We start from the raw sequence: 20,863 nt of genomic DNA on the forward strand, positions 1-20,863 counted from the left end.
AAGTTGTGCCCAGATGTTCCTCAGACCGACCAGCGTTCTATTGACTCTGACGTTCTGCCCAGATGTTCTGCAGACCAGCCAGTGTTCTGAAGTTGTGCCCAGATGTTCCTCAGACCGGCCAGTGTTCTCCTGTCTGTGATGTTATGCTCAGATGTTCTGCAGACCAGCCAGTGTTCTGAAGTTGTGCCCAGATGTTCCTCAGACCGGCCAGTGTTCTCCTGTCTGTGATGTTATGCTCAGATGTTCTGCAGACCAGCCAGTGTTCTGAAGTTGTGCCCAGATGTTCCTCAGACTGGCCAGTGTTCTCCTGTCTGTGGTTATGCCCAGATGTTCTGCAGAATGGCCATTGTTCTCATTTTTAATGGAAAATTCAAAACCACTTGTATACCTTTCTCCTCACCTTCCTTATCCAAGTGGCCTTCCTTATCCAGTTCTATTCATCGTGGTTCAGCTTCTCCCCTCCTGGAGCCTAAGATGGTAGGGCTCTCTGAAGAAGGCACGGCTTCCATGTCTCTTCTCTGGGGGTCAAAAGCTGTTTCTAAAGGCTGACTCCACGAGCCTTTCAGCTGATGTTCCGTCCCCTCTTCCGCTGGGGCTTGTAGGTTAAGGAAGGAGTTGTTGGCTTATCGGGGCTGAGTGACACTTCTTTGGCTAAGGCGTGTGGCGTCCGCTCTCTGCCATCCCCGCCAGCGGCCCCGCTCTCCGGCGTTAGCTGCACAGCCCGGAATTCTTCCTCGATCCGTGTTTGCCAAAACGGCACATCGGACGTTGAGGTAAGAATCTCACGGATCCTTGCCTTCCTTTTTGTATGTGGCATATGGGAACAAAGAAAAGGAAATCTAGTAAAGAAACGGCAAGGTTTCTAAGAAGTACACGGAGCTAGGTTGCTTCCGTGTTCACGGTACGGCAGCCATCTTGGATCTCCCATGCCCAGATGTTCTGAACACTGGCCAGCGTTCTCTTTAACATCTGCACAGGTCTTCTTTACACACTGCTGAGTGGGATCCTTTAGAACTGTGGGCAGCAAAGCAGTGGAGCGATGCGCTCTTCTGTCATAATCTCACAGCTCTGCCTGCTGCCTAAAGGAGATACGGGCAACCAAAGATTTATTCCATCTGCTGCACAGCCGAAAGTGCTGTTTAATGAAGAGGATCGCGAGAGTAGCTCTGTATATAATCCGGGTCAGATCTGGTGGATGTGGAATGAGCACTCTGAACAGTAAACTTTTATTGAAATAAGCGCTTCTGAGTTCCAGATGGAAACCCCTTCGGTGGCATGAGATTTCCGGGTATTGACCTGGCGCTGTGACCCCAGAAGGTGTCAAGCAGGTTTTGCTGATCTTTGCCTCCCAGCACTGGGAGATTCTCTGCAGTGGCAGCGTTGCAGAAGGGGTGAAAGGATGCCAGAAGTGCCGTGCGACCCCGCCACCATCTCCATGGCATGCGACTAGTATAAAATGAATTGGGGCATAGCTGGAATGGGCTGTGGAAATCTTTAGTGAACTTTGTAAAAGAAAAACTTAGGGGCTTACATGTAGGTGGCTTTACAGCTGAAACTTCTGCTAAATTTAGAGACCCATGTTAGGTGGCCACTGATGACATTCAGTGCTAAACACTTACATTTTTTCCCTGCCCTAATTTATCAGTGGGAAACTATAGTGGCCAAAAATAAAATAAAGTGGAAAATATAAATAGATTGAAATATGTTTACGGAGAGAAAAAAGTCTTTTCCTTTAGGGCATCAAGATGGCAAGCCAATGTGACTAGGGACCTAAGGAGCCGAGGGTGACGTTTCTGCTACAAGTTCACTCGGCACAGTAGCACCAGTAGCCGGAGATCTGATGATCAGTTCTCACTCGCAAGCCCCGCTGGGCCCCCCCCCAAACTTCCCATTTTCTGCAGAATTAATCCAGCTCTGCCCAGCAAGAGAACATGCAGTGTTGGGGGCTTCCCGTCCACGAGGAACTCCTGCACAAGCCTGGAGAGCATGACGCTGACGGCTGCAAGGAGAGATGGAATCAGATTGCCAAAGTGAAGCGGGCCTCACCTGTGCCTTGAGCTGATTAGCTCTCAAGAGACCAGCAGGAGGTAAAGTGTTAATTCATGTAATGAACCTGGACCCTGTCTGAGCAGAGAACCATTTTACTGCTGTTTTCCAGGGGCAGGACTGCAGTCGCCTGGCAAGGAGGCTCTTGGAAACCTTTGCAAACCTTTGCCCATCAGTCCGATCCTGAGCGAGCAGGGAGAGAGCATCCGGGGCTGATGTCATGCGCTTCCTTTGAACACAGTAACACAATCAGTGATGACAGATAAGGCCCTCCCAGTCTGCCCAGTTTCATCCTCTCTCTCCTCTTCTGTTGCTCAAGTCAAATGAAGAAGTAGATTCTCACGTTGAAAGTGACACCAGTTAACACCCCCTGCCCCCTTCAGCGTCTCTTACCCGAACCCTCACTGCCTCTGAGAATCAGGATAAAAATCACTCCCCCTGAGATAATGGCCGAGAGGGGGCATGATAGAAGTTTATAAAATCATGAGTGGGGTGGGACGGGTAAATAAAGATCGGTTATTTACCCTTTCAAATAATAATAAAACAACGGACACTCCATGATGCTAACAACCTGCAGATTTACAACAGATCGTAGAAAGTACTTTTTCACTCCGTGCACTCTGAAGCTGGGGAATCTGCTGCCAGAGGACGTGATGAAGGCGACGAGCATACCAGGGTTTAAAAGAGGTTTACACAAGACAACATTAGCCAGATAGACTAAAGAAAGCTATTGCTCTCCCTGGGAGTGAGCGACAGGAATGAGATCTACTATCAGAGCTCTTCTGGGTAAATGTTACCTGGATTGACCACTGTCTGAGACAGGATGCTGGGCTCGATGGATCTTGGTCTGACCCAGTATGACTCTTCCTATGAGGTCAATATTTAGCATGTTTATATAAGAACATGCCATACTGGGTCAGACCAAGGGTCCATCGAGCCCAGCATCCTGTTTCCAACAGAGTCCAATCCAAGCCATAAGAACCTGGCAAATACCCAAACACTAAGAAGATCCCAAGCTACTGATGCAATTAATAGCAGTGACTATTCCCTAAGTCAACTTGATTCATAGCAGTTAATGGACTTCTCCACCAGGAACTTATCCAAACCTTTTTTTAAACCCAGCTATACTAACTGCACTAACCAACGGTAACATGGAATAGACTTAGTTTTTGGGTACTTGCCAGGTTCTTATGGCCTGGATTGGCCACTGTTGGAAACAGGATGCTGGGCTTGATGGACCCTTGGTCTGACCCAGTATGGCAATTTCTTATGTTCTTATCCTCTGGCAACAAATTCCAGAGTTTAATTGTGCGTTGAGTGAAAAAGAACTTTCTCCACTTTCCTTTAAAAGTGCTACCTCTTAGCTTCAGGAAGTGCCCCCTATTCCTGGTTGTGTTTGAAAGGGTAGATATCCATTCCCTGTTTACCTGTAACACCCCACTCAAGATTTTATAATCCTCTATCATATCCCCCCTCAGCCGTCTCTTCTCCAAGCTGAACAGCCCTAACCTCTTCAGCCTTTCCTCATAGGGGAGCTGTTCCATTCCCCTTTATCATTTTAGTTGCTCTTCTCTCTTTGTCCGGATTCATTAGTCACTTAGCCAGACAAATGCTGGGATTAGAAAAGCCTGCCAGTCTGACTTCACCTGATATAGCCAGATAAGTCTGTAGCAGGGTGGGAGGTGGTTCTGATTTTCAACATTAACTGGATAACCTTATCCAGCTCATTTTAAGATAGCCAGGAATATTCAGGGTGCGCCTGCAGTGGCTTCTGCCATCAACCCCAGACTGCATTTCCTCTCTCATGGACACGAAGGTGGTGTGCAGTACTAAATGTAAAATAGAATAAAAGTAATACATAACATAAAACTAACTGATTCATTCGTGAAGGAGCAATAAAACAAAAGCACATCAACATGTCAAGGCCAACACAGAAATCTAAAATTGTCCCAGTTCTAGATGGGTTTTATAATCTGTGATTGCAATCCAGTAAACCCCACCCATGGGGATTACCTGGGATGATGGTTTTTGATTCCTCTTCTGTGTGTTGTTGGTGTCTTTCCAGGCCTGCGGTGTGGGATTACAGGTTGCTGTCACATCCGGGGCAGAGCTTCCTAATCTGTTCGACTTTAATGTTGCACCTAGAGGCCAGAGTTAACTCAAGAGGGCGAGGCAGACCCACTTTGCATCCCATATCATCTGCTTTTTCTGTGATTCTGCACAGGGGACAGATTTTCTGTCTGTTCTATGCTACTGGAGCTGCTCCAGCAGGGTTGCAACCTGCTTGAAACCCCCTCTCCTTCACTTTTCATCGCTCCTCCCCCACCCCAACAAAATTAAAAAACCGGCCATCTCTGTCTGTCCATACCTGCTGAAGATGTGCGATGTTATTAGGATTTAATGGAGAGGCTTTGACAGGTCAGGGCGAATGACACAACTTTAGAAAGACCTGGCAATGAATTTCAATCTTGCCTTGATGTTTGCTCTTTCCGCTCCCAGCTGCACTATCCTGTTCTCTGCCTTCTGATGCCAATGCCTGTCAGATAATGCACAAAATTGTCTCTCGAGATTGATTCTCCCTTATGGTCACCTTGAAGCGTCACCAGTCATAAACTCAAGAGAAAAAATAAATCTTCTGTCCATCACAGCGGAGAATGGAATGAGTAATGTGTGTGTGAACAGATATGCCATGCTCCAGCTGCTGCGGGGGCTGGAGCTGGTGCCTGAGTAGTGTAGCTCTAGCAAATAGGCCTTACTGATGAGGACCCTGTAGGAATTAAGAGCCCTGACCGAGGCTGCAGGATTAGCAGGCGACCCCCAGCAGTTTGATGGGTTTCCGTCCATATCCCCAGTCGGACCCAGCTGCTGGCCCATGCAGGAGAGACAGAGTTGATGTGTGGTGCAGTAGACGAGCTTACCTTCTGTTTATTCTCCAAGCAAAGTTTTGCAGCCTCTTCAGTCCTAGGAATTCTGTGCTTCCTGAGTGGGACACCTCCAACTTTCTCGTGAGCTGAGAAGAATGGGAAAGTTTGAACTGTACCTCTCTGCCCTCTCCACCACTCTTCTCAATGATCTAGCCCCTTACCTTCCTCCCCTCTCCCTATTAAAACCCCCTTCTTATTATGTGACTGGTTGATTGATTCATGTTTACATTTCTTTTATTAAATTTTCAGCAATATACACAAACAAACAAGTATACGGGATCTGGGCCACTGGCTGACCCATCTGCCTGATCCAATAACATTCATTCCCCCAGAGTCCCCACTTCCCCCACAAAATCCCCCTCCCAAAATATCCCTCAGCAAGCTGGGTTTCCTGTAACACAGCTTCTTCCAACTACACCAGTTGTAACTTGACTAAACTCCTTGCTCTACGTGACTAGGTCTGCAGATAGAAATTCCAAATATGTAGAAAAACTTTCTTTATTCTGTTCAAATCTGTCTGCTCCACATACTTTTCACATAAACATATCTGATATATTTGGTTTCTCCACGGTGTTAAAGTCAGGGAATGTTCTCCTAACCAACATTGGGGTCGATGCAATATCAGGCACTGAGCTCAGCGCGCCGCTAAACACATGGTTGGACGCACGTTTTGGACGAGCTAGACCTGTAGTGCGTCCAAAACGCGCATCCCTACCAGCGCGTAGATAATAGCGCTCATCACATGCAAATGCCATGTTGATAAGGCTTTTAGCTAGTATGCCCAATGTTAAAAAAAAAGTGCATCTGACACGCATATTTTAACCCTCAAAAATTTACGCCAGCCCAGAGCTGGCACCCCAAGCCATGCTCAGAAGAACAAAAAATACGGTTTTTTTTGTGGTTCCTCCTACTTAATATTGTTGTGATACTAAGCAGGAGGAACCACAGAAAGCTGCAGCAAAAACCAAAAAAAACTGGACCATGGTCAGATTAGGAAGAGGGATGCTCACTTTACTAGTGTCAATTTGCCTAACCCCTGGCTGCACACGGGTTAGGAAAACGGATGCTCAGAAAAATCGAGCGGCCGTTTTTCCTTACCAGCGCACAGCCACTTCTCCTGGGCACTCGATGGCATGGACGTGCAAATTATCCAGCTCATTAGAATATTAGATTGAGCGCCCCAGAGAAGGGATTTGCGCGCCTGCGAAAAACATGCGTCCACCTTGGACCCACGTTTTTTGCGCACAGGTTTTTTGCATCGGCCCCATTGTAATATTACCTTTTTTTTGCTAATGCCAAAACTTTACGCATCCACAATTTGACAAATCCGTGTCCCACGGCAACCCTGGACAAAGTATCAAACACAACACTTTAGCTGGAAAGGATGACTTTATAATGTATAACAGACTTCCAAAATGTGTTTATAACTGGACAGCCCCAGAACTGATACCCTATAGTTCCAGGGGATAACTTGCATTTAGAGCAAATATTAGTCTGAGCGATGGCCATCATAGGAACCAACTTTTGAGAGATATAATAACGCATTAGAAACTTATTTTAATGATTCATTTAATAGACAAATCTGTTGGAAGAACCTGTGTTTGGCTCCTTGTCCTCTCTGGTTGACTGAAGGATCTGTGGTGTTTTCCTTTTGCCTGCCCTTCTAGTGTGACAAGTGCTGAGTACCAGGACGCTCTGAGAGAGATATCTGCCATAGTGCAGCAGCACAAGGAGACGCTGATCCCCGGGGAGCCCCAGCTCAACATCTGTGACCGCGCTGTGATGGTAAAGCAAGCGACGCCTCCCTCCGCCTCATTCCTCCTCTGATTTGCATGTTCACACTTTCTTCTTTAGAATGATGAGACATATCAGGTGCAAGGAGACTTGTTCAGGGGGCTGCTTCTGCCTAGGGAACTCCCCGTGCAGCTGGGAGAGCCATTCCCTTTTCTTGTTTCTGTGCAGTGACAGAGGCTCCCTTTGCCCAACATAAGGGGGCTGTGCCACACCGGACTCGCTAGGTATTGTGCAGGGGAGTCGCACTGTTTATACTGTAGGTGTCCCCGCGGCACTGCAGGTGCACTGTGCCAAATTATGTTCTTGCACGTGCATCGGTCCTTTTTATGGGGAATTGGGGCTTTTCAGCCAAAGGAGACGAGGTGGCATGCAGGGTTCCCCCTAAGGGGCCAAAGCCCAGGGGATCGGCTTCTTCTTAGGTAGAGATTTCTGGAGCGGAAGGCTGGAGCCTGAGAAGAGAGCAGCACAAAAGATCATAGGGAGGAGACGTACAGGCCCAATATTTGCAGCATCTTAAGTGTTACAGAAAAACCACAAAACATGACTTCCATTTTACCAGCATGAAACATTTCTGGTGCTGTACTGACCCGCTTTTGTGCAATGGCTTGTACCACAGAGCAGCTCATTTAGAAGAAAACACATGTTTTGTTTTGTTTTTTTCAATTATCTGGAGCTGGTCTTGTGTGACTGTCGGGGACAGATGTAGTGAAGGGTTTTCCCCATCTTGTGTCTATGGGGAAAAGAGTCAATGCATTCGACCCTTAAAGACCCATCTGATGGCTGGAGGCTGTGGGCTATTCTGCTAGTGTCATGGTGCCATCTAGTGGGAGCTCATGGGATAGAGAGAGAATGTGAGGCCAGATACGGAGTTTAAGGCGTTCCTGAAATCCCCCGTGTGTGTGCTGCTTTTTCACCGAGTGTAATAACATGGCCGTTGTGTTTTTACCACAGAACTGGTCTCCGCCTGGCTGCGAGAAGCTGGGGAAGTGCTTGACTCCTCCTCCGTCCAAACCTTGGAAATGCATCTGGCCCCACTAAGGGCTGTTGCCGAGACCCAGATGTGCCAGACCTGTGCATCAGCAAGTGTTTGGCCAATGAAACTGCTGGAAAACTTTCACCAGGGAAACTGCTGCCATTTTTTTAAACTTACATTTTAGAAATCTACTACAATCGACAAATTATGAGGTGCTTTATAAAAAATTAATATATTGTGGAGGCGCTTCCTCTTATGGGCTAAGAATGTTTAGTTTTTACAAGTTCGGACTAAGAGATCTGCTCACCTTGCTTTCCCCATGTCATGACCCTGTCATCCAAACTTGTGATAGGCAGAATTTGTGTACAATAAGAGGTCCCCCTCAGAAGCCAGACCAACTTAAAACTCTAACTGCTAGCCACCTCTACCAGGAACTGACTGGCTGCAGTAACTTTGAACACTAGCCTTCCGTTTAACACTAACTGCTAGCCTGCACTGGCTCGCTGCTTTGCCAGTAGTCAGGTGAGCTTAGGATGAGGGCATTCCCACAAGCACACTTTGGGTTATAAGACACTGAAAGCAGGAGGGCTGGCATGGACGTTGTTTGGGTTATGAGGAACAGGTGTGAGAAACCATGCCGACTTGGGCAATGGTATAAAACCATCAATTTGTTGCCATAGTGCAAAGGCTGAGAGTTGATGGGAGGGGAAACTACGCATGTCCCCGCTAAAAGGCTGAGAAGGAAACTTATGTTTGTAGTGGGAGCTTGGAAAACAGAAACAAGAGAAACTTGAATAATGGCATTAGAATCCTCCAGCTTCACTTCCCAAGAGGATCCAAAGACACTGACGGCTTGGGTTGTTTTATCTGGTGGGGATGGGTGGGGGCAGTAGAGATCTGCCATTCAGTGTCTGAGACACCTACCCCCACACACACACCCACTGGAGACTGCTGTGTCCCTTCTCTTCACCTATTCTCCTGCTGGGAAGTACATCTTGCCTGCCACAGTCTATGCTCTCACACACACACAATAGGTAAACGCTGGTCACAGGTGTGTTGAGGATTTGCTCAGTGCCTTAGGCATTGTATCCATTTTGCACATCAGTGTGAAAGAAAAAAATTAGGAGGTCCATATTCAGACTCAGAAGTTAGCCGGTTAAATTAATATTTGGACACATATCCAGCTAATAAGTTAGGGAGCTGGAATTTAGCCAGACAGGTTAGGGGTGGAGTTGAGTTAGCTGGCTGTTAACTCTTTTATATTCAGAGTTAGCCGGATGACTGCTGTCCTGTAGCAAGCCAGCTAACGTGAGGATGGCCAGCTGCACTATTGAACAGGCCTCCAGAGGTAGCCGTGTCGGAGTAGGAATCTCTATATGTATTTTCAGTGTTCATCCAAATTTCCTCCTTAAAGTGTAGAAAGAGGAAAGTCTGTTTAGATGCAGAAGCCAAGGTAAAAGTTGTCGAATGAGAAAAGAGTCTGTAAAGCAGAAACTGACTGTGATACTGTAAAAGATTCTGCACTTTTCTGCTGCCAGTGATAGGAGTTCCACATCAACCAAGGGATGAAATTAGCCATAGCCAGGAAACCCTTTCAGCGCCAGGATGCTGAGCTGTAACATGAAAGGGAGCAGCTTGAAAATGGAGCACTAAAAAAAAAAAAAGCCTTAAGCTAAGTCCTAGATGTACACACAGAGGGTAATTGTATAACTGTTCACAGACTTTACCTTGAATTTTCAAAGCAAACTTATGTACCTAAGTTTGCTTTGAACACGTGCACACAAGTGCCTGAGTGCATGCACAGGTTAACTTTGTATAAAGTTACGCCTCCTCTTCAGAGGTTATAACTTAGGCACATACACACACACTTTTTGATTTTAAAAAGGTTTCAGCTCCACTGCAGCGGTTTCCCCCTAGAATGCCTTTCTGCAGTTTGTGTAAGAGTACATGTGTGTACTTTTAGCACACTGAGCCCCGGGCTATTCTGGAATCGCTGTGTATGTAGCCAAAACCGGGATTTACATGAATTAATGGCTTTTACACTCCGGCCCGAAAAGGATAGTACCTGAAGGGGAGATACTCATACCCCCTTATTTGTCTTATGTTATGCCTTTCTTTCTCTGTCTGTCTTAACTAGATTGTAAGCTGAAAGAAGCAGGACTGTCCATCCTGTTTCTCACTAAAGTGCTGTGTACAATTCATGAGAATAATCGTACAGCATAAGCACTGGCAGATGCTGCTGGCTGGAAGGAGGTTGGCAGATTGGTAGAAACGTCCAGGTATTCTTTGTAGCCCTTCAGGGCCGAGTCATGGGGAACGGCGAATGCACAATGCCAGTAAACCAAAGACCCGTCAGCTCATCTCTGTGCGTGGCACTTCCAAGCTCACGCTGACTGGTTCTGGGCACGACTGAGGGGCTGCAAAAAGCTGGTGTCTTAAGGTACACCTCCGATGCAAATGAGGGCGATGGTGAGGGAACGAGTTAGAACTGCTATTCATGTCACTGATTTATACTTTGTAAACCTTTTTATGAATCATGGTCTTTTCTAAAGTTGTACAGAATGTAAGATTATTTTCTTCTAAAGGCATTGTCGGATCAAAATAAAAATGTTCTCGTTATCACCGGTTCTGGGGCTTTTCTCACAAATTTTTAAGGCCGGGGGATGATGATGTGCGTGGAGTGTAGCACTGCCATGAATCACAGCAGTGAAAATAGCTATGCAAGCCTCTAAGATGGCAACAGAGGTGGTGGCCCTGGCTAGAGAGCAAGCCTAGTTTCAAGAGGTGTGTGCTTGATTCTAAGGGATGGGGGACAGGGATGTTCCCAGCTGTGTCCCTTTCCGTGCTTTGCTGCCAGCCAAGGATCCTAAGCCACAGTCTGACGCAGAAGTAATACCCATATTAGGGAAACCTAAAAAATAGGGGGTTAGACCCTGAGACCTAATGAAGCAAAGTACAAATCCCATTTCTTACATAGAAACATAGATATGATGGCAGAAAAAGACCAATCGGCCCATCCAGTCTGCCCAGCAAGCTTCCACGCTTGTTTTCCCATATGTATCTATATCATCAACCACCAAGTCAGAGCCAATTAAGCTTTATACATCACTTTGAATGCATATACAGCGTTGCTCTCTGCTTCAATGACAGGGGGAAATGTGGAAAAGAGGACTTGCATTCAGACAACAACCAACAAGGACAGAACTTCACAATCTAGGTTAACAAGCGTGGGGGTAGCTTGCTTATTACGGTGGTTACTACCTTAAACCAATTAAGCCTAATATATCACTTTGAATGCATATACAGCATTGCTCTCTGCTTCAACGGCAGGGGGAAATGTGGAAAACAGGATTTACATTCAGACAACATCCAACAAGGCATTGATCTGTGCAGTCTGGGTAAACAAGCATCGGGGTAACTTGCTTGATGTGGCGGTTGCTATCCTTAACCATTAAGCCTTATGCTCACCTTTGATGCATCGCCAACATTGCTCTCTGCATCAATGACAGGGGATGGCAGGAAATTTGACTCAAATTTCCTGCCATCCCCTGTCATTGATGCACCACCCTTTCCGTGAAGAAATACTTCCTTACATTGGTTCTGAGTCTTCCTCCCTGGAGCTTCAAATTGTGGCCCCTAGTTCTACTGATTTTTTTTCCAACGTAAAAGGTTTGTTGACCATGGATCATTAAAACCTTTCAAGTATCTGAAAGTCAGTATCATATCACCCCTGCTCCTCCTCTCCAGGGTGTACATATTTAGGTTCTTCAACCTCTCTTCATAAGTCATTTTATGAAGACCATCCATCTTTTTGGTTGCCCTTCTCTGGACCACCTCCATCCTGTCTCTATCCATTTGGAGATAAGGTCTCCAGAACTGAACACAGTACTCCAGGTGAGGCCTCACCAAGGTCCTGTACAAGGGGATCATCACTTCCTTTCTCTTACTAGATATCCCTCTCTCTATGCAGCCCAGCATTCTTCTGGCTTTAGCTATCGCCTTGTCACATTGTTTTGCTGACTTCAGATCGTTATATATTATCACCCCAAGGTCTCTCTCCTGGTCCGTGCACGTCAGCCCTTCACCCCCCATCAAATACAGTTCTTTCGGATTTCCACACCCCATTTGCATGATTCTGCATTTTTTGGCATGGAATCTCAGCTGCCATATCTTCGACCACTCTTCCAGCTTCCTTAAATCCCGTCTCATTCTCTCCACTCCTTCTGGCGTGTCCACTCTGTTGCAGATCTTAGTATCATCCGCAAAAAGACAAACCTTATCTTCTATCCCATCCACATTGTCGCTCACAAAAGTATTGAACAGGACCGGTCCCAACACCAATCCTTGCGGCACTCCGCTTAATACCACTCTCTCTTCAGAGTAAGTTCCATTTACTATCACACATTGTCTTCTGTCCGTCAACCAGTTTGCAATCCAGGCCACCACCTCTGTACTCACTCCTAAGCTTCTCATTTTATTCATAAGACTCCTGTATGGGACCATATCAAAAACTTTGCTGAAATCCAAGTAGATGACATTGAGGGCTCTTCCTTGATCTAATTCCCTAATCACCCAGTCAAAAAAGTCAATCAGATTTGTTTGACAGGACCTTCCCCTGGTGAATCCATGCTGCCTCTGGTCCAGCAATTCTTCCGACTGTAGATAGTTCATTATTCTTTCTTTCAGCAGTGACTCCATTACTCTTCCCACCACCAAGGTGAGGTTAACCGGCCTGTAGTTTCCAGCCTTTGGCCTGCGCGGCTTCAGCCATGCGCCGGCGGCAGCTAAGCACCACTGTAGGGCCATTTATGATGGCCCCTCTGATAGCCCCCACTGATGACATCAGGGATGGGGTCAGGAAGTTGGCGTCTGGGGCACCGTCGGAGCAGATTTCAATTTGCTCCTATCCTGAGATTCAAATTCAAAACAAGATTGCAGGGCAGACTCAATGGACCATCTGGTCTTTTTCTGCTGTCTATATCTATATCTAGGTCCAACAAAGCAGTTTGGAGAAGAGATCAAGAGTAAAAAGTGCTGAGATCCATATTCATTCACTGTCTGGATAGCAATTAATTGGATAAACTAATTCGGCTAACTTTGGAGGTCTATTCAATATGCAGCCACAGTATTGTTTGTCTGACCAGACTTGGCCAGCAAAGTTATTGAGCTAACACTGAATATCGAAGTTAGAAGGATAACGTAGCTGGCTAACTCAGTTCCTCCCACTTACGGCCCCAAAACATCCAGTGAAATTTTAGCCAAAGAAAATGTTTGTCCAGCTCGACTTTAGCTAGATAAATTTCTAAATATTCATTTGGCTGGATCCGAGATGTCCGGCTAAATGCTTCTGAATATGGATCTCGTCGTGACATCTAGAAAACCCCCGACTAGAGTCTTCACCCCTTGACACAGGACAAGGACTATTTTTTGTTGGATATCTGGGGTTCACCTAGATCTCAGGTACTGTTTGGGGAAGGGATCTTTGAACACTTAGGATACTCCTACCCCCACCTCTCTGTGGACAATAATCTTTCCAAACCCTGTAAGGTAAGAAAATCTCAGGACCCAATGTTGAGATGTTATGGTTAAGTGTGTTTTGGTGGATCCTTGGGTGCTGTGGAGATGACCATGCCCACGGGGAGCAGCCCTGTGAGGAGCCACAGCACTGGGCTAGACTCGTGCACACTAAATACAGGATAATTCTTTATTGTACAGCTTGAAGATCTCCACCAGAGGTGGCAGTAGTGAGGCAGTCTGTGTTGCAGTCTCAGGGACCTCGGCAGAGGGAGCCCTTCTCTCCTAGATGACGTCAGGAGATTCCGCAGCAGGTCTCCCAGCGAGGAGATACTGTGGATGAGACAGATGAGATATTAGAGTACTCACTAGGTATTTGCTGTTGGTATGCGATTCCACCAGGTATGTTGAAGAAGGTACAGGCACCGAGGCAGGGAGAGCAGGCCCTCGAGGAGCGAGTACCTGTTTCCTGTAAGGCACCTGAAATAAAGCAGAGGACCCCCGAGGAGCAGGTACCCAGGTTAGCAGTTACCCCGAAGGGCAGAGAGAGAGCTTCCAGCGGCAGCACGGAAGCAGCAGACTAGCGCAGACAAGAACGAATTTGAATCCTTGCTAACTCAATGAGCTAGCAAACTAGTGAAGGTAATATACCCGGATGGCGTGACATCAGCATGAGGGAATGCCCTCGAGGTTCGCGCCAAGGGTGGTACAAAGATGTGGGTTGCGCGCGCACCCTAGTAGGTACCTGGGAGGAGCAATGGCGGGAGGTTGCACCATAGCCGTTCTGGGGACGCCGGAGAGGTCGGCTTGTAGATGTTGTGGTAGTCATCTTTCCTAGGTAAGGGGGAGGAGCCATGAATAAGGTGAAGCAAACGGGGCGAAGCCATCTAGCACCGACGGATGCAACATGAGGGACACTGGCACAGAGTTTAAAGAAATACAGTGTTTTAGGACATGAGTGTAACTGGGAACATTTTTGTTGGTACATATTGATCAAGCTGAACTAATTACGTAAAGTTTTAATTTGGAACACTCAACCAACGTGTCCTGCCTGTTCCATTCAGTGCAATTATACTTAAACATCATCAAAACACAAAGGAAACGGGGTTCCACCCATATTTCTTGGGCCTTGAAGGTCATCCCTTCCCTTCCCTTTGAAAAAAATCCACATCCCAAAGTCAAAGGGCTGGTGACTGTGAAATAAGACTTATCCCTAGGACTGAGTGTGGCCTCTGCCAGTTTCACTCAATACCTTTATTTGGGGGCGGGTGCTACATAAAATGGCACCCAATGTGGGGCTCAAGGGTGCTGAAGGGGTGGACTCATGTGTCACAGAGGAGAAAAGTGATGTCTTGTTGTTGGGCTGCGATTTGGAGAAGTTTGAAGATAAAACCCCCATGCTGCTGTCAGGGCTGGGTGCTAGGGAGTGTCCCAGTCCTCATCCAGAGAGCTTCTTCTCATTTTAAAAGTTTGGGGGTGTGGGACTCTCGCTGAACCCCAATGATTTTATTTGATATCTAAAGGTGGGAAAGCACTACCCCCATCAAATGCTTTGCATTAGTGGGGTTGGGGGTAGAGAATGGATTTTTTTTAAACATAGGGTTGGGAGTGGGGTGCGGATTATCACCACCCGGTATTTAAAACTTTTTTTTATTTCAGTGGGGTGTTGGTGCCACCTTGAGTGGCGGCCCTAGGCTGATTCGGGTGTCAGCACTGACTACTGCTCAACTTTTAGTTTTTTATTTTTTTTATAGCACTTTAGCAGATAATGCACACCTAAAAGTTCAAGGCAGTTATTGTCAAATAGGCAACCAAGATCCAGGAAATCAAGGTAGCCGGGGTATATCCAGTCAACAGATCCATCTCACCCATGCAAAGACCATGAGACACCCCCCCCCCCCCTCCACCAAACTTTTAGTTTTTGCCGTGGCATTTTTTAAGGTTTGTTTGGCCCTTTAAATGTAATGCGAGAGCCTTGGGACCTGCATTACAATTACTGATTCCCCAAGAGTTGGTGGTGTTTTATCACAGTTGACCACTTTATCAGTTGGCCGCGATAAAATATTTACATCAAATTGCCTGTTAACGACTGGTTTTGCATGCATTTGCATTATTTATCCATGCAAAACACATGCAATGCATGTCATTGCAATAGGGGAGGGAACCTGGGCAGGGCCAAGCAAATTATTGTGTATATCGCTCAATATATATGCTGTTTAATGTGAATTAGAGCACTACCGTGAGTTTATGCATGTCCCAGTAAGTTTGTACTTGAGGCAACAGAAGATAAAGTGACTTGCTCAAGGTCACAAAGAGAGGTGGTGGGATTTGAACAGTGGTTTCCCTGGTTTGTAGCCCACTGCTGTAACCACTAGCCTACTGCTACAGATATTCAAACTCTGCCCCTTAGAGAAGTTGGAACTGGATTAGAAACTGGATTGCCGCAAGGGTCAGCATTATCAGCTATGCTGGTCAACATATATATGCGACCACTTTGTCATCTATCAAGTATGAGTATTAAATATTTCCACTATGCGGACAATACCCAATTTATATTCCCAACAGAAAGATCTATAGATCATTCTTTAAAATTACTGGAAATCTATTTCACCACCGGCAAGCAACTACTTCAACAAATGAAATTAGTACTAAATCTGAACAAAACAGAAATTATCTTACTGAATTTAAAAATACAGATGTACGTCCTACACCCAATAGCATATCTGAATGACCAAACAAAAATAGAGCTTACTGGGTTTGCCACAAACAACAACCCACCCCTACAGGTACTACAGAATGCTACAGCAAGAGTCCTAATAGGCTGCAATAAATGTGATCATATCACTTCAACATTTCAATCCTTACGCTGGTTGCCTATTAAATACAGAGCCCAATATAATATCCTAACAATTGTCCACAATTCATTATATAATAACAATGTTACATGGTTAAATGCCTCACTTCATCTTTACAACCCGAATAGAACATTGAGAACGGCAAACAAAGGACTTCTGCAAATCCCTATGGAGAGATCAATTTCTATAGCTGGTCCTAAACTCTGCAATACTATGCCAGTCGAGCTAAGATTAGAATAGGATATTAAGACCTTTAAAAAGGCTCTGAAAACATGGCTATTTAGCACCGCTTTTCTACTAACAGATAAAGGACAGCAGCTGAATATTATAAGAGTGAATGTAATTTTAATTTTGCATATTAGGTAACATTTTATTGTAATTTAGTTTATGTACGGTGTTAATTTTATGTTATCTGATTGTCTGTGAACCACCAAGATTGTTTACCAGATTGACGGTATACAAATAAATAAATAATAATGATAATGCTGGTTTCCCTGATTTGTAGCCCACTGCTGTAACCACTAGCCTACTCCTACAGATATTCTAACTCTGCCTTTTAGAGAAGTTGGAACTTATCCAGTTAAATGGCAGTGGCCCATGGTCAATAACAGCTATGATATGGGAAAGCTATGGGACAAGGCAGTTGCGGTACATAATAGCTGTTACAGGGGATAGTTGCAGGACAGAAAAGTTTTAGTAAATGACAGCTATGGAACAGTAAAGATGCAGTTCTTATAGGTCATCCTGTGAGCTGATTTGCTGGGCGCACGAATCTCAAATCCTTCCATTGACTGAGTGAAGATTAATTTAACCGTGGTTTAAGAGGATTGGTAAGTATAGTTTTCAGAAATTTTGGGGCTTATAAAAGTTTGGTGAAAGGTGAAATTAAGGGATATATTCTTTAGAGTTTGTGTGTCTGAGGTAATAAGCAAGCCAGAGATAGTTAATTCTAGTATTTGTCTTTCCCACCCACTCAACCCCTGATTTTTAGGCACAAGACACTTTCTCATTAAAAATCAATCAGGGTCTTATCTAAAACATAATATTGTACCAACCCTTATTGAAAGTTTAATCATCCCCTTGTAGGACACTAGCTGATTAATTACTAAATTCACCTGTAAATTTAAAGTACTCTCATTCCAACTCCCTTAGTATCCTAAACCTAACCAGGAATTCAATAAAACTAAGATGAAGACAACAGTCCAGCAGCAAGAGGGGAGCTTTCCAGTCTTTTGCATTGAGTGTCACATGTATGATTTTTTACCCGCCGGTGAGAGATTGTATGTGTGCACTCGGTGCAAAGAGCTCCTGGCTCTCAGGGAACAAGTCCGATCTCTGGAGGCAAGAGTAGCGGAAGAGCTGAGGGAGACAGAGAGGTACATTGACGAGACCTTCAGGGACATAGTAGCCAAGTCCCAAATCCATTCTGGCAGCCCCAGTGCTGCCTTGGATCAGAAAGGTCTCCCAATAGGAGAACATCACGCTGGTGTAGCAGGGAGTGATCCTGTAGCAAGCACCTGCTCTCCAGGTGATGTATTGTCCTCTCGCACTGAGGACAAATCTCCCAGGGCTACTGCCCAGGAGGGAAGGGTTAGGCCGGCCGTCATAGTTGGTGATTCGATTATTAGGAATGTAGATAGCAGGGTGGCTGGTGGGCATGAGGATCGCCTGGTAACTTGCCTGCCTGGTGCGAAGGTGGCAGACCTCACGCGTCACCTAGATAGGATTATAGACAGTGCTGGGGAGGAGCCGGCTGTCGTGGTACATGTGGGCACCAACGACATAGGAAAATGTGGGAGAGAGGTTCTGGAAGCCAAATTTAGGATTTTAGGTAGGAAGCTGAAATCCAGAACCTCCAGGGTAGCATTCTCTGAAATGCTTCCTGTTCCACGTGCAGATCCCCAGAGGCAGGCAGAGCTCCAGAGTTTCAATGCGTGGATGAGACGATGGTGCAGGGAAGAGGGATTCAGCTTTGTAAGGAACTGAGGAAACTTTTGGGGAAAGGGGAGACTTTTCCGAAAGGATGGGCTCCACCTTAACCAGAATGGAACCAGACTGCTGGCGCTAACTTTCAAAAAGGAGATAGAGCAGCTTTTAAACTAGAACAAGGGGGAAAGCCGACAGTCACTCAGCAGCGCATGTTTCGGAGAAATGTATCCTTGAAGGAGAGTTAGGGCATCCCAACAGAGAGGTTCCATTAAAAGCAAACATAGTTCATATGCCTATATGTAAAAAATCACCAAAGCTAATGATTTCCGAATTATCCCAAACAACTGAAAAGCAGGTTGTTAAAACAAGCAAAAAACACACTTTGAAATGTCTGTATGCCAATGCCAGAAGTCTAAGAAGTAAGATGGGAGAGTTAGGGTTAATAGCAGTGAATGATGAGATTGACATAATTGGCATTACAGAGACTTGGTGGAAGGAGGATAACCAATGGGACAGTGCTATATCAGGGTACAAATTATATTGCAATGATAGGGAGGATCAACTTGGTGGGGGTATAGAGTCCAACAGATTAAAGATCATACAAGAAAGTAAATGCTCAGTAGAATCTATATGGGTAGAAATCCCATGTGTGTTGGGTAAGAGTATAGTGAGAGGAGTATAATACCGTCCACCTGGACAAAATGGTCAGACAGATGATGAAATGCTAAGAGAAATCAGGGAAGCATACCAATTTGGCAGTGCAATAATAATGGGAGATTTCAATTACCCCAATATTGACTGAGTAAATGTAACATCAGGACTTACTAGAGACATAAAATTCCTGGATGTAATAAATGACTGCTTCATGGAGCAATTGGTTCAGGAACCTACAAGAGAGGGAGCTATTTTGGATTTAATTCTTAGTGGAATGCAAGATTTGGTGAAAGAAGTAACGGTGGTGGGGCCACTTGGCAACAGTGATCATAACATGATCAAATTTAAACTAATAACTGGAAGGGGGCCAATAAGTAAATCTGCAGCTCTAACACTAAATTTTAAAAAGGGAAACTTTGATAAAATGAGGAAAATAGTAAAATAGAAAAAAACTGAAAGGTGCAGCTGCAAAAGTTAAAAGTGTTCAACAGGCTTGGACATTGTTTAAAAATACAATCCTAGAGGCGCAGTCCATATGTATTCCGCGCATTAAGAAAGGTGGAAGGAAGGCAAAACGATTACCATCATGGTTAAAAGGTGAGGTGAAAGAGGCTAGTTTAGCCAAAAAAACATCCTTCAAAAATTGGAAGAAGGATCCATCTGAAGAAAATAGGATAAAACATAAGCATTGTCAAGGTAAGTGTAAAACATTGATAAGACAGGCGAAGAGAGAATTTGAAATGAAGTTGGCCATAGAGGCAAAAACTCATAATAAAAACTTTTTAAAATATATCCAAAGCAAGAAACCTGTGAGGGAGTCGGAGGGTCCATTAGATGACAGAGGGGTTAAAGGGGCTCTTAGGGAAGACTAAATGAATTCTTTGCCTCCGTGTTTACTAATGAGGATGTTGGGGAGATACCAGTTCCGGAGATGGTTTTCAGGGGTGATGACTCAGACGAACTGAACAAAATCACTGTGAACTTGGAAGATGTAGTAGGCCAGATTGACAAACTAAAGAGTAGCAAATCACCTGGACCAGATGGTATGCATCCTAGGTTCTGAAGGAAATCAAAAATGAAATTTCTGATCCATTAGTTAAAATTTGTAACCTATCATTAAAATCATCCATTGTACCTGAAGACTGGAGGGTGGCCATTGTAACCCCAATATTTAAAAAAGGCTCCAGGGGCGATCCAGGTAACTATAGACCAGTGAGCCTGACTTCAGTGCTGGGAAAAATAATGGAAACTATTCTCAAGATCAAAATTGTAGAGCATATAGAAAGACATGATTTAATGGGACACAGTCAACATGGATTTATCCAAGGGAAGTCTTGCCTAACAAATCTGCTTCATTTATTTATTTATTTAACACTTTTTTATACCGACCTTCATAGTAATAACCATATCGGATCGGTTTACATTTAACAAGGGTAAACTGTAGCATAACTGAAGAAAATTAAACAAAAAGAAATGAATATGGCAAGTTACATTCAACAAGGGTAAAGAACTTGGAAGCTTATATAGCTGGAAGGAAGTAAAGATGGAAATAAATTAAGATATACAATAGAGAAGGGGTTAATTTTGAAGGTTAATTTTGAAGGGGTTAATAAACATGTGGATAAAGGTGAACCGGTAGATGTAATGTATTTGGATTTTCAGAAGGCGTTTGACAAAGTCCCTCATGAGAGGCTTTTACGAAAACTAAGAAGTCATGGGATAGGAGGCGATGTCTTTTCGTGGATTACAAACTGGTTAAAAGACAGGAAACAGAGAGAAGGATTAAATGGTCAATTTTCTCAGTGGAAAAGGGTAAACAGTGGAGTGCCTCAGGGATCTGTACTTGGACCGGTGCTTTTCAATATATATATAAATGATCTGGAAAGGAATACGACGAGTGAGGTTATCAAATTTGCGGATGATACAAAATTATTCAGAGTAGTTAAATCACAAGCAGACTGTGATACATTACAGGAGGACCTTGCAAGACTGGAAGATTGGGCATCCAAATGGCAGATGAAATTTAATGTGGACAAGTGCAAGGTGTTGCATATAGGGAAATAAAACCCTTGCTGTAGATACACGATGTTAGGTTCCATATTAGGAGCTACCACCCAGGAAAAAGATCTAGGCATCATAGTGGATAATACTTTAAAATCGTCGGCTCAGTGTGC

General features: G+C 44.8%; 1 protein-coding gene across 1 annotated transcript in view; it reads left to right on the top strand.

The window, feature by feature from the left end:
- GALNS (galactosamine (N-acetyl)-6-sulfatase) overlaps nt 1-10,356 on the top strand; it is a 46,192-nt gene extending 35,836 nt beyond the window's left edge. The window contains exons 13-14 of the mRNA XM_029608620.1: nt 6,638-6,755; nt 7,716-10,356. Coding sequence (XP_029464480.1) covers nt 6,638-6,755; nt 7,716-7,802 — 205 coding nt within the window. The 3' untranslated portion in view covers nt 7,803-10,356. The remainder of the gene's footprint in view (nt 1-6,637; nt 6,756-7,715) is intronic.
- The last annotated feature ends 10,507 nt before the right edge of the window (nt 10,357-20,863 follow it).

The sequence above is a fragment of the Rhinatrema bivittatum genome, chromosome 7 (genome assembly GCF_901001135.1).
Source record: "Rhinatrema bivittatum chromosome 7, aRhiBiv1.1, whole genome shotgun sequence".
NCBI classification, from domain to species: Eukaryota; Metazoa; Chordata; class Amphibia; order Gymnophiona; family Rhinatrematidae; genus Rhinatrema; species Rhinatrema bivittatum.